At 34.5% G+C, this 17,332-nt stretch overlaps 1 protein-coding gene across 2 annotated transcripts in view; it reads left to right on the top strand.

Annotated features, from left to right (window-relative positions):
* The window catches only part of SLC12A2 (solute carrier family 12 member 2), a 95,755-nt gene that overhangs the window by 51,712 nt on the left and 26,711 nt on the right, over positions 1–17,332 (top strand). For both annotated transcript variants that reach the window (XM_068979286.1, XM_068979284.1), the window contains exons 11-17: positions 1,423–1,530; positions 2,562–2,685; positions 3,682–3,783; positions 5,091–5,246; positions 6,525–6,624; positions 11,078–11,189; positions 12,715–12,855. In XM_068979286.1, the coding sequence (XP_068835387.1) occupies positions 1,423–1,530; positions 2,562–2,685; positions 3,682–3,783; positions 5,091–5,246; positions 6,525–6,624; positions 11,078–11,189; positions 12,715–12,855 (843 nt within the window). The remainder of the gene's footprint in view (positions 1–1,422; positions 1,531–2,561; positions 2,686–3,681; positions 3,784–5,090; positions 5,247–6,524; positions 6,625–11,077; positions 11,190–12,714; positions 12,856–17,332) is intronic.

Genomic DNA, 17,332 nt, shown 5'->3' with positions numbered 1-17,332 from the left:
CACAACATGACAGACTGGAGTATTTAGAACATTCTTTACAAGTGTGGTTGAATTATCCCACCCAAGTAATCCCAGTGTTGATGAAATACTGTTGTCTAAATATATATTCCATATTCATAGTTCTCACTTGTTCCAATAATGCCCCAGATCATTTTTTCCTGATCCAGGATTCAGTCTGTTGTCACACGTAGCCTTTAGTTATGTTATTTTTAACCTTTCAAGATGTTGACATTTTGAAGGGTTCAGGCAAATTACTTTGCATTATGCTCCTCAGTTTGTTTATTTTATTGTCTTCTCATCATCTAAGTTAGTGATCTAGTTTTTTAAACTCCTTATAGGGAAATATTTGAACATGTTCAAAGAGAGAGAAAGCAATCTAATGTACCTGACATACACATTTTCTAGCTTCATCAGTTACTAAAGCATGGCTAGTGGTGTTTTGTTTATGACCCCCAATTCACAGATTGCTTAGAGGCAATTCCTAGACTTAAATCTTTTTGACTGGATATTTCAACTTTTATCTTAAAAAAAAAAAAGGATTCTTTAAAAACAAACAAAAGACATGACCACGATACCAATCTACTATCTTAACATCAAAAAAAAAAAAAAAAAAAAGAAACAACCTTCCTAACAGAAATGTATCATACCAGCTTGGAGTATTATTGTGCACCTTAGTCTGATTAACTGTCTAGATCTACCTACCAGTTGACTAGAAATAGAGGTGAGAGGAACAGATTAAACAAGGCAATGGAGACTGTCAGCAAAATCCAGGGCATAGGGTTTCTCTAGGAGAAATAATATAAAAATAATAAAATTTAAAGAAAGAATCTGTGGATTGAAAAAGACTTAAGACAAAACCACCAAATATAAAGTGTAATCCTTTTGTGGATCCTGATTTGAACGAACTATTTTAAAAAGCAAGAAAAGAAAGAATTTGGGAATTGTGGATGCAATTGAGTATTTGATGCTGTTAAAGAATTAAGCAGTTTTGAAGATGTGACAGTGACTGTAGTTACAGTTTTTAAAAGTTCTTACCCATTAGAGGTACGCACTGAAACATTTATGCATGAAATGATATCTGGAACATTTATGTGTGAAATGACTTGTAATAATGCAAATATTGGCCTGTTGAAACTGATGCATATTTTGTAGTTCAGCATGCTCTTCTTATTGCCATTGTGTTTGCCTTTGATGTTGCACAAAATAAAAGGTTTTTTTTTTTTTACATTAATTAAGGGATGGTGATACATCATTTTCAGAAGTTTGTAATGCATGTAAGAACCATTATTACTGTGGACTATTGCTTTTGTTATCATATTCTCCCCAGTATTACTATCAGTGTTCTTCATAGGAATAGTAGATATATAGTGTTGTGGATTTTTTTGAGTTGTATGACTTACTTTTCCATTGTCACTTTTTAAGGTAATGAGCATGGTGTCAGGCTTTGCACCATTAATTTCTGCAGGTATCTTCTCAGCCACTCTTTCTTCTGCATTAGCATCTCTTGTGAGTGCACCCAAAATATTTCAGGTGAGTATTTCACATTGCAAATTTTATTATAGAGGTAGGCAAGGTAATATATTTCAAATGAGATTTTAATTTTTTAAATGATTTATTTACTTCTGTCAACCCTGTGTATTTATATGATACATGCCAACACATATATCAAGAGTGGCATATTTAATTTTATGCACAGGAATGTGGATATGTATATAAACAGTTGTGCATTTATTCACTCACAGGGTATAGTTTTTGAGTTGTCTTTCTGGAAGTGGTAATGAATTTTTGCTTTTTTGACATTCTCTGTTAGCATAAATTTTCATGTCTTACCAAGTATAAAAAGTACCATAAATCAAAAGAAGATACTTTATCTTGTTCCTGTTAGCATAATGCCAAAATAAGTGTTTTATTTTTATGAATTTTTGAATGTCTAGTATGTGCCATACATTATGTTAGGTGCTCAGGATATAAGGATAAATAAAACATTATCTCCCTTTAGTGAGCATCAAATAAACAAACAACTGATACTGCATAGAAAGTACTTTTTATTACTAAAACAAATGAAGTATTGATTCTGCAGCTTTGTTCTTAATTTCTTGTTATAATTAATACAGTAGAGGTATAGAATATTTCCTAAAACTATTTTCAGTATTGTTTTAAGAAAAGTGATTAAGTTTTATAATTAGGATTTCTATTTGCTTTAAGTCTTAGATTCAGACTTGGTTTTCTTAAAATAGGTCACACGTCTATCATACTTCTCAAGCTTCCACACTTCTATATATATGCCTGCTTCTTTGACTCTTTATTCGTGTAAGACTGTCAACCTGGTGTGGGGTAAAATAGATAAACACTACAGTGTATTCTAAATCTCCTGCCTTTCTGATACTGGAAATGTTTGACTCTTCTTTACAATTTGTTGATAAAGCAGTATGAGAAGAAAAAAAAGAGGACCAAGAATTAGAAACTTGGGTTCGTTTCCTGATTAACCTGTTGTAACTGTAAGCAGATCTGTATGTCTTATTTTGATGTATTCCATTTTAATGTTTACATTTCTTTATTAGGCTCTATGTAAGGACAATATCTACCCAGCTTTCCAGATGTTTGCTAAAGGTTATGGGAAAAATAATGAACCTCTTCGTGGCTACATCTTAACATTCTTAATTGCACTTGGATTCATCTTAATTGGTTAGTCTATACATGTGTGCTGATGTAGATTTTGGTGTATTTATAGTATTAACTGTCAACATTGAGTCATTAAGTCATAAAATGTTACTTTGCCTGCTATACTAAGTTTCTTTTTGATCAAAGGAAAAGTTTAGAAAATACTGCAGATAATAGCATTCATTAAATATTTGCTCAAACTCATACCCTCACTAACTCCCTTTTAGGCTAAAGGGAGCTCCTAGGTTCTTATCCTTAAAACAAATATGATAATAGCATAGGGTAAAGGATTACGGTGTCTTCCATGAAGCTAGAACCTCTGCTGATCTTTTTGGTTCCTTTGCCTCTGATTACGAAGCTAATGGGTCTTAAAGAATGTTTGGACTTTTGATTATACCATGGAAACAAACTTTCTTATCTGATGCTTAAAAATGTATCTGGTATAGCTATTTTTTGAGAACAGGTTGGCAATATTTAATAAAGTTTCCTATGATCCACCAGTTCTTAGAGCTTTGTACCCTGCAGAAACTTGCATTTTTATATAAGAATATTTTTAGTGTCATTAATTATAATAGTGAAAAATGGAAACAACCTGAGTGAAACAGCAGAATATTTAGCAGTAAAAATGTGAATAAACTTGGTTTTCATGTTAATATGGATGAATCTCAAAAATAATGAATGTAAAAAAACCAAATTACTGAATGATAATATTGTATGATGTAATTTATGTAACTTTTAAAACATCCAAAACAGTGCTCCATAATCCTTGTGAACCATATATGTATGTAGGAAAACAGTATAATGTCACCGGAAAGAATATTTCAACTTGGAGAGAGTGAGTCATAAAGGAGGTTTCTACTGTGTACGTAGGATATGATTTAAAGTATATGAAGTATGTATAGCAAAGTTCATTAAATCTGGGTTATGGATTTAGGAGCATTATGCATTATCTAAAACTTTGAAATGATTCATAGTTTTGAAAAGTTAAAAAATGTCTAATATGTCATGTTTCTTTTGCAGCTGAATTGAATGTTATTGCTCCAATTATCTCTAACTTCTTCCTTGCATCATATGCACTGATCAATTTTTCAGTATTTCATGCATCACTTGCAAAATCTCCAGGTGATTTTACATTTTCTTTAAAAGTTTCGTAAATGTGGCAATGTTTGATTTTAGAGAAAATAAAACGTTAATACATTTCAAAAGATGGCATGTGTGGAATTAGTTCACTAATGCTTCATTCTGCCTTTATAGTTGAGTCAAATTGAGTCTTCAGAGATCTTCTATCATGCAGTTTATTGGTAAACAATGTCTGTTTCTTCCTTCAAATAATTTAAAATAGCATTAATCTCAAATTCTGGCTAACTATGAAAGAATTATTTTGTTTTTTTCTGTATTTATCAGTTCTAAGAACATTGTTATGATATAGTACCCTATCCAGGAATATTTTTAACACAATGAGTTCTGTGGAATTCTAATATAAGGGGTCTTTATCAACTGAAAAATTACTCCATATACAGTTTTTATGGGTATTTTGTTATAAACCATGACAACAGTTGGGCATCAGAGAAAGAAATAAAGTAACAAAAACACTATTGCACTATTGATTCTATGGGCCTAGAAGTTTCTCAGAACAAGAAAGATAAAACATTGGAACTTAGGACACGAACATCTTAGCTTCAGTTTTTAAGAATATAAAGTTTAGAGATGGATGTGGGTATAGCTATATAAAAGGGCAACACAAGGGATTCTTGTGTTGAACTTTTATCTTGACTATTTTAATATCAATATTTTAGCTGTGATACTTTGGTATCATTTTGCAAGATGTTGTCACTGGGAGAAATTAGGTAAAGTGCCCCCAGAATCTCTGTATTATTTCTTAAAACTTTGTGTGAATCTGTAGTTATCTCAAAATTAAAAGGTTAATTTTTAAAAAAGAATATAAATTTTATTGAAATACTTCCCCAAATGATATGTTTTTTTAACAATTCTAAACAACAATTTATTTGAATTGTTTTCTATATTCATTAACATATGGATGTATCTTGTGCTAAAAACCAGAAAATAAAATCTCACTGTTAAGGACTCAGTTTGAAACCTAATTTTTTCACCTTCTCCTATTTTTAGCATTCACTGAGTTTAGGTTGATTTGTATTTGTTTAGTAAGGACTTTTTGAATTGGGAACTAGTAAGATAGGATAATGTTGATGTGAATAGATGTGCCCACTTCATGGCTACCAAGAATCATGACATTATGGTCAGTAATGGTCTATGACTTTATGTTTAATTAGCTTTACAGTTCACATTTGAAGACTTCTCAGTGTAGCAGCCACAGAGAAATTTATTTTGTGCATGCATGTGTACCACTGTCTAAAGCAGATGAGGTAGCTGAGTGACTTTTATTTATCTATATTACTTGTTTCTGTTAGGGTGGCGTCCTGCATTCAAATACTACAATATGTGGATATCACTTCTTGGAGCAATTCTCTGTTGCATAGTGATGTTTGTCATTAACTGGTGGGCTGCATTGCTAACATATGTCATAGTTCTTGGACTTTACATTTATGTTACCTACAAAAAACCAGGTCAGTCTTCTCTCTTAATATTTAGTATTTCAAGCTAAAAAATGTTTAGATGTCCTTTGTACCTTTTCAAATCTAAACATCCACTTTTGTATTTTGGAAAGGCCCTTTGCATAAAACCTAAAATGCTTTATTTCTAAATGTATGTAGTTTTAATGAAAAAGTTACTATTCTGTGGAATTTCATTCTTACCCATGAGTTAAATTGAATTAATCCTATTTGTAGAAAAATAACAAATTCATGTAATAAACATTGTTTCACTCAATATGTTTTAAAATTAATCTTTGAAAGGATTTTATTACAGTACAATAGTTTCTATTAGCCTGATAAGCATTATATGTATTACCTAATGTGGTTTAGTACCTACTATAATTTGTACCACAGAATCACAAAATATTAGAACACATAGTATCTTCCCTCTAGCTTACTATATAGCAAGGAAAATTAGACGGATATACTTAACTGGGAAATAAAGAGGGAAATAGTTAAAGATTATCTGGAATGTGTAGCATTGATAACTGCCGGGTATATCTCCACATAAGCAGATGCTGGGATAGGTTAGGATTAGTCCAGTTATTTAGTGTGATAACCTGGAACAAGGAAATCTATTGAAAAAGACTTGAAAAGTTTCAGCCCAATTGAGTAGATTAGAAAGAGACGACAAAGTAGTTGCAGTGTAGTTATTTTAAACAGTGAGGAAACATTTTGTAATCCAAGTATGAGAGAATGAGGTTTTGGATTAGAATGGTGGCTTTAGAAATGAAATGGACAAAGAAGATATTGTTTTAAATATCTTAGAAACAATTATTTCTCTAATACGCCTGTTAAGTCTCTAAAGTAACAAATGTCTAAAATCATCATTTGTGTTTAGACTGTTTATTCAATAAGAAGTAAAATTTGCCTTGATGTTCAAATAACTTAAACGGTGAAGTACTATAAATAGTACTTTATAACAATCATAGATATGCCTTTTTCCTTTTTGACCTTTGGCTGTATAAACAATGATTTTTAAATGTTTTCTTTGTTTGTAAGACTCATTTTGAGTTGAATGCACAGCATGTCTGCAGCCCTTTCATCTCAGTCTTTTCCAAGTTGTACATTTTTTTAAATGTTAATAGCTCAGATTAGCATTGTCTTAATTTCATGCTGTAGACGTAAACTATTCAAATTCCTGAGTACAACAGTTTATTTTAGCAGCTGACTTTTTAAATGTGCAAGCATTGGTTATTGATGATTTGTGATCACCAGTATTATGGTGCACGAACACTGTCCTCTTAACAGATGTGAACTGGGGATCCTCCACACAAGCTCTGACTTATCTGAATGCACTGCAGCATTCAATTCGTCTTTCTGGAGTGGAAGACCACGTGAAAAACTTCAGGTAAGTGATCAGGTAACACAGAAACATTTTGTCTTAGATGGCAATCAGTTCTTCATTTATTGTTTAGTAATAATTTCATTTGGTGATATTTCATGAAAAATTATCTAAAAGCATAGAATATTGTTTCTTGTTTGGTTTGACTTGAGCAGTTTATTCAAAACCAAGGTTGAGGCTTCTTGTTCTCAAAAATTTACAAAGAGAAAAATTATCATCTACCTTATAAAAATGTTACAGAAGTTTTGGAGGTCTCTCTTTGAAGGCTTTTAAATAGATATCATTAAAGTAAACTTTTTCCCCCCTCTGTGGCCATTCAAGTTTCTAACTATTAAGGATGAAATTCATAAAAATACTTGTATTATAATTTTACTAAGGCGGTAAATATTTTCATGTTAGTGGCTTTGTTCTCACTGTGGAACTGAGAATCAGTTTTTGTGATAAAGAATCAATGTCAGAGTAAAGAGCATTTCTTACTATTTCCTTCCTTTTTATTTCATCTTAAAATAGTTTATCAGTCATCAATTTAAAAGCTATTCCTTAATATAACATGTTTCTAATAGTCGATGAGATTCAGTTATTAAAGCACTGTTGTAAATCCAAAAGTATTAATTTATTTATATAGATTCTTAGAAATTATAGATTATTGTTAAGTGTAGCTAAAAGTAGGCTTGTCATTTTTAAAAAATAGACCATTAGACAGTCATTCTCATACTGTTCACGTAAGCCTGGCTCTGAACAGGCAACTCTTCAGTCATGAGTAATTGCTTCTCATTGGCTTCTGCACAGTAATCACAGGAATAAATTCTTGTTTTCAGTAAAACAAAAGACAGAATCTTTTTAAAAGAAAATTTCAAGAGTGGATAAGTGCCAGAAAAGAAGTGCTCTACCAAATTTCTCTCAAGAAGAAACACCTTTGTATTAATATATTCTTTTTGTCACTCTTTGAATATCCTCCCCCCACCACCAACCACCACTACCACCAATTTGTTTTGTCAAATGAAAGATTCCCATAGACCACAGATCTTCAGTTTTGGAGTAGAAAGAAATAGGGAAAAGAAGTGAGAGCCCTGGGAGGAAAACTTTAATTTCAGCACATTTTTAATGTTTTAATAGTTAATGCAAAGTATGGCAGAAAATAGAAATACTTCCTTTGCATAAAAAGCTGTGTCCCAGAAGTGAGAGTATGATCAACAATCAGAATTAACTTGCCATCAATAAAAAACTGATCTTTGGCTTATTAATAGAAATGGGAATTTTTTAAAAACTTAAAAAAAAAAGTTTACTCTAACAAGTGTTTTAAAATTTTTATCAGAATTATACATGAACATATTTAAAAGAGGAAAAGCTTACATTTGTTGTGAAAATTAGTTGTCCTACTTCTCAAATCCCTGTTTCTTTTATGCCACCGGCAGCCAATTTCAACTCTTAGCTGAATTGTGTAGTATTTACTTCATAGTCCCCAAAAGCATGTTTGTCTTATTGTATTGTTTGATTTTAAATTTTAGGCATTCTCTCTTGATTTCTTTCATCCATGCATGCCCATTACACACACACACCCTTCTCTTTACCCTATCCTCCCAGTATATTTTTATGTCATTATTTTGATTAGGTTAGACTTGATGTTTATATTTTTATGACTTTTAAAGCATAATTCAGAGCTTAGCCTTGTAAATTATGATTGCTTTCTTTTCCTGTACAGGTTTTATGTTTTCTATGTAGCCAATAAATTGTTTTTCCTATTTCAGTTTCTATTTATCACTATCTCAGCCTTCACCAAATTTGCCAAAAGATTTTGTTTTCTTCACTTTATAGTTTCTATTTCCTTGAAGTGTCTTTCTCATCATTTCCTTCCTCTTTAATTTGGGTTCTTAGATTTAGCCTTGTCTGAAATGTCTGTGATCTAGGGCTTGGGAAGTTCTACATTGGGGGTGGGGCTCTCAGTCAAGCCCTTAATGGAGATTAATGTGATGGTTCTTTGAGAAGTTTAAGTCATCTTAAAAGTTTTCTTTTTGTAATTTGATTAGATTTTTCAGAAAAGAATCTTTTAATCTTTGCTTACTGATAAAGTTCTGGCTGCCACAGTTCTGAGAGCTAAGTGAGAAGGCAGCTTGGAGATTTCAGTTTCCAGCATATAGCAAATGTTCTCCTAACTCCCTGCTTAAAGTAGCTGCTTATGCCCTCAGCTATTGCTCCCAGACCACAGGCCTCTCTAGCAAATAAGCTCTAGCCTAATAGGGTTGGAGAAAGGCAGGGACAGTTGCCCACCATAGTGATGGACATGACTTGGGTTCATCTAGATGCTTCTTATGCAAACTTTAAATTAGTTCTCCTTACTTTTGTTTTTTTTTAACACATTGCCCCTGCCACTTCCAGAGGCATCTACTGCCTGTTAGTCCTAGGCATTTTGATGATTCTTAGGTGTAAAATCCGGAGAAGGCAATGGCACCCCACTCCAGTACTATTGCCTGGAAAATCCCATGGGCAGAGGAGCCTGGTAGGCTGCAGTCCATGGGGTCGCTGAGTGACTTCACTTTCACTTTTCACTTTCATGCATTGGAGAAGGAAATGGCAACCCACTCCAGTGTTCTTGCCTGGAGAATCCCAGGGACAGGGGAGCCTGGTGGGCTGCCATCTGTGGGGTCGCACAGAGTCGGACATGACTGAAGTGACTTAGCAGCAGCAGCAGCAGGTGTAAAATCAGGTGGCTTCACAGTTTTCTCTTAATGCTCATTTATAATTTAGCCTTTTCCTGATTTGTCAAATCCTTTATTCTTGCATCTGCTCTCTGGCTTTCAAAATTTCAGTGCAATTGTGTCCTATCCTCTTCTCTATATTTTGGTGCCTTAAAAAAATCCTGTCATACTATGGAGATTTTAAAAGAGGGAGTAAAGATGAAGACAGATATTTAGACTCTCTCGTTACTAGAAGACATCCCTAATATATTTTGTTCTTTACCTTTTTTTTGGTATAATATTATACCCAAATTATGCCTTTGTGGTATGTTTACTAACATGTTTACTATTTAGTAAAGATGGGGACTATAAGTTCATTTCCCACAGTACTAGGTTATATTAGTAATAAGTTAAACTACCATAACAAAAAGCTGAAAAAACAAAGTGGCTGAATAAGATGGATATCAGTGTTCTGTGATAGTCCAAAGGTAGATGGACAGTTTATGGCTGCTACATAGATTGGCTGCACTTGGTCACTCAAGTCGCACATTTCTTCCTTTTACCTCATCAGCCTGCCATTCCCTAGAATATGTTTTTATGTCCATGTGGCCAAAGACATCACCAACTCCACAGTCTAGATTACAGAAAAGGTAAAGAAAGTACAGGGGGTGACCCAGGTTTCTTTTAAAGGATAGGATGAGGAATTAGGAACATCATACAGGCTGGAAATCAGTCATACGGCCACTGTTAGGAAGGCTAAGAAAGACAGCTGGGGAGCCATGTAACCTGCTAACACTCAGATGGAGAGACTGGACTACTTCTGGGCTGCTAAAGATGACTTCATGTTTGGTTGCCTCAAATCTATTCCTCCAGACAGAACTGGATTTTCAGATGGCTTGCTAAAATTCTGAATCAGTTGGTAGTCTTTATTCAGCTTTTCCTGCTTATTTTATGAGTATAGTTAGGAGCTACTAACTAATTTAGTAGGTAAGTCAGAATTCTTAGTCTATTTGCTTTTTGTTAAAGTTTAACTATACACATTGTTGTTTTAATGAGTTTATGTGAATTTGTTTGAATTTATAAAATGGATATGTGAATATTTTTTCCTCAAACAAGATTGACTTTTACTTCTAGACAGTGAAAATCAAGAGTTAAAAATACATGAAAAATCATGTGACTGTCTTCTTTTTTGAAAGGCAGTTGAATTAATTTTGGCTTTCATTGTAATGAATTAGAATTAAAACTTTTAGTTCAAATAGAAACCATAGGTGATTTTACTCATAGAACAACATTCACTAAAATTAAGCTAGATTAGGGAAGACTGATATTACTAAGCAGAAATGAGTATGATTTGATCAGGCTAAGAAGGAAAGGGACCTGTTCTTTACATGAAGACACGGCCATGTTCTCATGAAGTTTTCTGAACTCTGTGAAAGAATTGTAATGTTTATTACCTTTAGAAGATGAAAAGTTGTTACATGTTTTTAATCGGTTATGGTCATTTCTTTCTGTAGTATCTCCCAGGATCTTGATGTATATTACCTATTAATTTAGGATATTTGGTATGTTTGCTCAAAGAAGATTTTGTTTCTGCATTTCTCATGTACCAAGGAACCCTGGTTATGTCTCTTCTATGAGAATCGTGTAGCCTGTGTCCTGAGGACAGTTGTGTAAAGGAGAGTCTAGTGTACAATGTAGTGTTAGAGAAGCAACTTGAAATCATGTCCATGTTATCAAAACCTTAAATTTCTCTAATTACATTTCTCCTTTTAATCTTAAATTAGGCCTCAGTGTCTTGTTATGACAGGTGCGCCAAACTCACGCCCAGCTTTACTTCATCTTGTTCACGATTTCACAAAAAATGTTGGTTTGATGATCTGTGGTCATGTGCATATGGTAAGTCCTAGTTTTGTCTTCTACATTAAAACATTTTACACTCTGTGTATATCATTTGTAATTTGTGAATCTTTCTAGATTTGAAATAATTTGAGTAGCTTTTAGGAAGCAATATTGCTTTAGCTAAGAAAAATAGCCTACTAAGGAGCTAAAAAAAACTAAGGAACCTGAATGGAATTCGGTATGTGTTTTTTTCTTACTGATAAATCTAATAAAGTCCTGAGAACACTAGGAACATGTACTTGTCAAATATGGTACTGATAAATATTTAGTATCTGGTATGTAAAGAGTAGGGTGAAAGCTGAATTCTTGCCCATTCATTTTAGTTTTATTCATGAGTAAGGAAATTACTAAAAATAGGGGTAAATGTTCATCTAAAAGTAGTTTTATTTTTGGCCTCTTGGCTAAAATCACTAGATGATGGATCTTTTCTGCATAAGAAATTGGAGTTTGGTAAAAATTATTTACTAGATTAACTTACCTCCCAGGCTCTATTGCTTACTTTATTTTGGTGCTAGAAATGCATGTTATATGCCCTATGTCCCAGCCCCTGCTAGAGTTAATCTTCTACTTGTATAGTAGTAAAATGTGTGTGTAGGGTAGTGGAAGAACACACTGGGACACTGACTCCACTTGGGACCTGTGGAGTTTCAGTTTGTCTCCAAGTAGATCAATTCAGGTTGGAGTCTTGAGCATAAGAAATTGCACAGAGGCAATTTTTCTACTAATAATGATAAGTTGTACTACTCCTTTTCTTGTTTAGTTGCTAAGTCATGTCTGACTCTATACGACCCCATGGACTGTAGCCCACCAGGCTCCTCTGTCCATGGGATTTTCTAGACAAGAATACTGGAGTGGGTTGCCAGTTCCTTCTCCAGTTCCTTGTCTTATTCATGTATAATTAAAGTGAACTTTTAATCTTATTTTTAGATTATTTTTTTCTTAATACATTTTAGGTAAAACATATAATACATTTTATGTGTTGCTTACAAGGATCAAAATAGAATTGCAAGTTGAAAAAACTCATTTCCTTTCATATGTTAATGTCATTGTTCAACAGAAGGACAAAAGAAAAAATGAATTTATATAGCTAACTTTGACTTTTAATGATATTTCTAGGTTTCTGAGAATTAATAACTCAGACATTTGAGACAAAAGAAAAGACGGGAAACTTTCCATAGAAAAACAGAAGGCTGTTATTTTTCTCTGTGTAATCTATTCTCCATTTTCAGTAATTTATAATTTCTCTTATTTACTACTACCAATGCTTATTTATTTTTCAAAGTCTGTGTTTCCTTTTCTCTTCTTTCTGTGCCTCTGTTCCATCAACACTGTCTTTTCATAATCTTTATTGGATGTAATTCACCAATTTGAGAGTAAAATGCTAGCATTATATTGTACTTCCCTTCTCCCCCCACTGCCATGTTTAGATGCCTTGTTTAAGCCAAGATAACAGGAAGCTTTTTTATGAAAATGGAATAGATTACCTTTCAGTTAAAGACTTATTAATATTTTTACCTTAAAGGGCCCTCGAAGACAGGCTATGAAAGAGATGTCCATTGATCAAGCCAAATATCAGCGGTGGCTTATTAAAAACAAAATGAAGGCTTTTTATGCTCCAGTACATGCAGATGATTTGAGAGAGGGTGCACAATATTTGATGCAGGTAAATTTCTTACCTCTTTTGAATGATAACATTTTAATTCTGTGTTAAGTGTTCAAAATTTTTTTTATTCCAGGTTTCATATTCACATTAATAAAAATTATAAACCTTCAACATATCTTTATTACCATATACCACTACAGTTTATTTAATTTGAGAGTTAAAAGGACTATAGAAATACTATGCTGTTAGTTGACAGCAGAGAACCTCTTTGTGAATTATCTTAGCCTATTTCTGTCCTTTTCCTAAGGTATTTCCCATTCACTCACTGCTGAGATTCACTGGGGTTTTTGGAGAGAGTGTTAAGTAATGGCAGTCCTTATTTAATTTTTAAAGAAATTTTAATTCCTTATTTCTATTATTTTACTGGTTCTAAACTTAGACTTGTCATAGGTTTTGTGTTTGGCATAGTAACCAGAATGTGGGATTTGGAATCAATCCTAGGTTTAAATGCTAGCTAGCACTGCCACTTCCTTATTATAGATTTTGGACCAAACAAAAAAATTATTTACCTTCTCTGAAACTCAGTTTCCTCACCTCTTATGGCTGTAGGAAGACAGTGTTGGCCAACTTATTTTTATAGGAACCTCTTTCTTCAAAAGAAAACTTCAAGCAAAAGCCCCTTGTTTTGCTTTGCTTTGTTTGAGCTGCTTTGTTAAAATAGAGTGGGAGATTCAGAATACTGTCACTGCCCTTTTTCTATTTTGTGTCTTTTAAAACTTCACAAGCATGCGGTTAAGAATAGTCTAGGCAGTCCTCTGGAATAATAAGAGGTGGAAGTAGGATTGCTTTGACAGACATAAAGCCTTATCATAAAACTATAGTGATTAAGAAATCGTGGTGTTGAAGTAGGGACAGACATTTCAACTGAGTAGAAACTGAATCTTTGATATAGGAAATTAAATACATGACAGAGGTGACATTGAAAGGATGAACTGGGAAAACTGATTATGTGAAAAAAATAACAAGTCTTTATAAAGATGAAAAATATTTCCAGGTGAGTTGAAAGACCTGCACAAGAACAGAAAATTTTTTAAGCTTTTAAAAGAAAACAGAAAATAAATTTTTGATCTTGGACTAGGGAAGAAGTTTTTAAATGAGACACAAAAAGTTAAACTATGAAGAAGAAACCAATTTTTTTTTTAGCTAACATATAAAACTGCTTCTTAAAGAAAGCATGAAAATGAAAAATGAAGCCACAGACCTAAGGGAGAAAATGTTATTAGCAAAAGAATATGGTCCACAATATATAAAGAAACACTGTAAATCAATAAGAGATTTTTCTTTTAAAAAAGTAAAAGACATGAAAAGAAGGGGAAACCTAAATGACAGAAGTAGAAACTAAAACCATAGTACAGTCTTTAGCGCCTTTTCTAGTGGCAGTAGATTTGAAGCACTTTAAAGGACCAGACCCTGGGAAGAGGAGACGTGCAAAGAATTTAAGAAGGCCTGCACAAGTTATTCAGAAATCAGGAGCAAAATGATTGGATTAATTTGTCCTTGATTTTTCCCTATTTTAAAGTGCGTTCACCTGAAACTGTATTTTACTCAGAGATCAAAGTATTGACACCATGGGAAGATATTTCTTTGACATCGCACTAATAATCAACCTGCTGGAAGAGTTGTCTGAATTATTTTCTGATACGTGCCCCAAAACATGCAAGAACTTTCGTTGTCTTTGTACAGGTGAAAAGGGGACTGGGAAATCAACTCAGATGCTATTATATTATAAAAGTTGTCTCTTTCACCGAGTTGTCAAAGATTTTATGGTTCGAGGTGGTGACTTCAGTGAAGGAAATGGACAAGGAGGAGGTATCCATTTAAGGAGCATTTTTTGAAGATGAGTGTTTTGCTGTTAAACACAATAAAGAATTTCCCTTCAGTGTAACCACGGGAAGGATACAAACGCCTCACAGTTCTTCATAATAACAAAATAAACTCATTTAGATGGGTATCATGTTGTTTTTAGGCAAGTGATTTATGGTCAAAAAGTTGTGAGAGAGAGAGAAAACCAGAGAACAGATGCAGCTAGCAAACCATTTGCTGAAATGCAGATACTTAGTTGTGGGGAGCTAGTTCCCAAATCTAAAGAAAACAGAAAGACTTCTGAAGAAATCTGACTATCTGGGCCTATCTGTATGTGGTCTCGCTCAGTTCAGTTCAGTCGCTCAGTCGTGTCCAACTCTTTGCGACCCCATGGACACCAGGCCTCCCTGTCCATCACCATCTCCCAGAGTTTATTCAAACTCACGTGCATTGAGTCGGTGATGCCATCCAACCATCTTATCCTCTGTCATCGCCTTCTCCTGCCACCTTCAATCTTTCCCGCCATAAGGGTCTTTTCAAATGAGTCAGTTCTTCGCATCAGGTGGCCAAAGTATTGGAGTTTCAGCTTCAGCATCAGTCCTTCCAGTGAATATTCAGGACTGATTTCTTTTAGGATGTGCTGGTTAGATCTCCTTGCAGTCCAAGGGACTCTCAAGAGTCTTCTCCAACACCACAGTTCAAAAACATCAATTCTTCAGCACTCTGCTTTCTTCGTAGTCCAACTATCATATCCATACATGACTACTGGAAAAACCATAGCCTTGACTAGACAGACTTTTGTTGGCAAAGTAATGTCTCTGCTTTTTAATATGCTGTCTAGGTTGGTCATAACTTTTCTTCCAAGGAGTTGCTGCTGCTGCTGCTAAGTTGTGTCAGTCGTGTACCGACTCTGTGCAACCCCATAGCCAGCAGCCCACCAGGCTTCTCTGTCCCTGGGATTCTCCAGGCAAGAACGCTGGAGTGAGTTGCCATTTCCTTCTTCAGTGCATGAAAGTGAAAAGTGAAAGTGAAGTCGCTCAGTCGTGTCTGACTCCTTGTGACCCCATGGACTGTAGCCCACCAAACTTCTCTGTCCATGGGATTTCCCAGACAAGAGTACTGGAGTGGGTTGCCATTGCCTTCTCCCTTCCAAGGAGTAAGCGTCTTTTAATTTCATGGTTACAGTCACCATCTGCAGTGATTTTGGAGCCCAAGAAAATAAAGTCTGCCACTGTTTCCCCATCTATTTCCCATGAAGTGATGGGATCAGATGCCATGATCTTAGTTTTCTGAATGTTGAGCTTTAAGGCAACTTTTTCACTATCCTCTGTCACTTTCATCAAGAGGCTCTTATAGTTCTTCTTTGCTTTCTGCCGTAAGGGTGGTGTCATCTGCATATCTGAAGTTACTGATATTTCTCCCAGCAATCTTGATTCCAGCTTGTGCTTCCTCCAGCCCAGCATTTCTCATGATGTACTCTGCATATAAGTTAAATAAGCAGGGTGACAATATACAGCCTTGATGTACTCCTTTCACGATTTGGAACCCATCTGTTGTTCCATGTCCAGTTCTAACTGTTGCTTTCCGACCTGCCTACAGATTTCTCAAGAGGCAGGTCAGGTGGTCTGGTATTTCTCTTGAGGAATTTTCCACAGTTTGTTGTGATCCACACAGTCAAAGGCTTTGGCATAGTCAATAAAGCAAAAATAGATGTTTTTTCTGGAACTCTCTTTTTCCGTGATCCATCAGATGTTGACAATTTGATTTCTGCTTCCTCTTCCTCTTCCAAATCCAGCTTGAACATCTGGAAGTTCACAGGTGACGTACTATTGAAACTGGCTTGGAGAATTTTGAGCATTACTTTACTAGTGTGTGAGATGAGTGCAGTTGTGCAGTAGTTTGAGCATTCTTTGGCATTGCCTTTCTTTGGGACTGGAATAAAACTGACCTTTTCCAGTCCTGTGGCCACTGCTGAGTTTTCCAAACTTGCTGGCATATTGAGTGCAGCACATTCACAGCATCATCTTTTATGATTTAAAATAGCTCAACTGGAATCCCATCACCTCCACTAGCTTTGTTCATAGTGATGCTTCCTAAGGCCCACTTGACTTCACATTCCAGGAGGTCTGACTCTTGGTGAGTGGTCATACCATCGTGATCATACTATCTGGGTTATAAAGTTTTAAAAATATGTAACTTAAAAATTCAAACTTATATATTCCTAGATAATGGAATATACAGTAAAAATATAAGGAGATCTTGAAAAGGATTCATAGTGTGCTTATATGTATTCATCAAGCTTATTAAAGTGAGTGGTGATTATTACTTTATTCACTTTTTGTATGTGAAATATGTAAATATTTTAAACGGAATGCTACCCCTATCATAAGGTTGTTTCTAGTGCTTAAATCTTGGTTACTTTTGTATAATTTATAAGAACACTTTGATAATTACTTTATATATTTAATAAGTGTTATAAAGGAAATGACGGAGAAGGCAATGGCACCCCACTCCAGTACTCTTGCATGGAAAATTCCATGGACGGAGGAGCCTGGTGGGCTGCAGTCCATGGGGTCGCGAGGAGTCGGACACGACTGAGCGACTTCCCTTTCACTTTTCACTTTCATGCATTGGAGAAGGAAATGGCAACCCACTCCAGTGTTCTTGCCTGGAG

Source organism: Capricornis sumatraensis, chromosome 9, assembly GCF_032405125.1.
Source record: "Capricornis sumatraensis isolate serow.1 chromosome 9, serow.2, whole genome shotgun sequence".
In the NCBI taxonomy this organism is placed as follows: Eukaryota; Metazoa; Chordata; class Mammalia; order Artiodactyla; family Bovidae; genus Capricornis; species Capricornis sumatraensis.
This window is presented reverse-complemented; position numbering and strand designations above follow the sequence as displayed.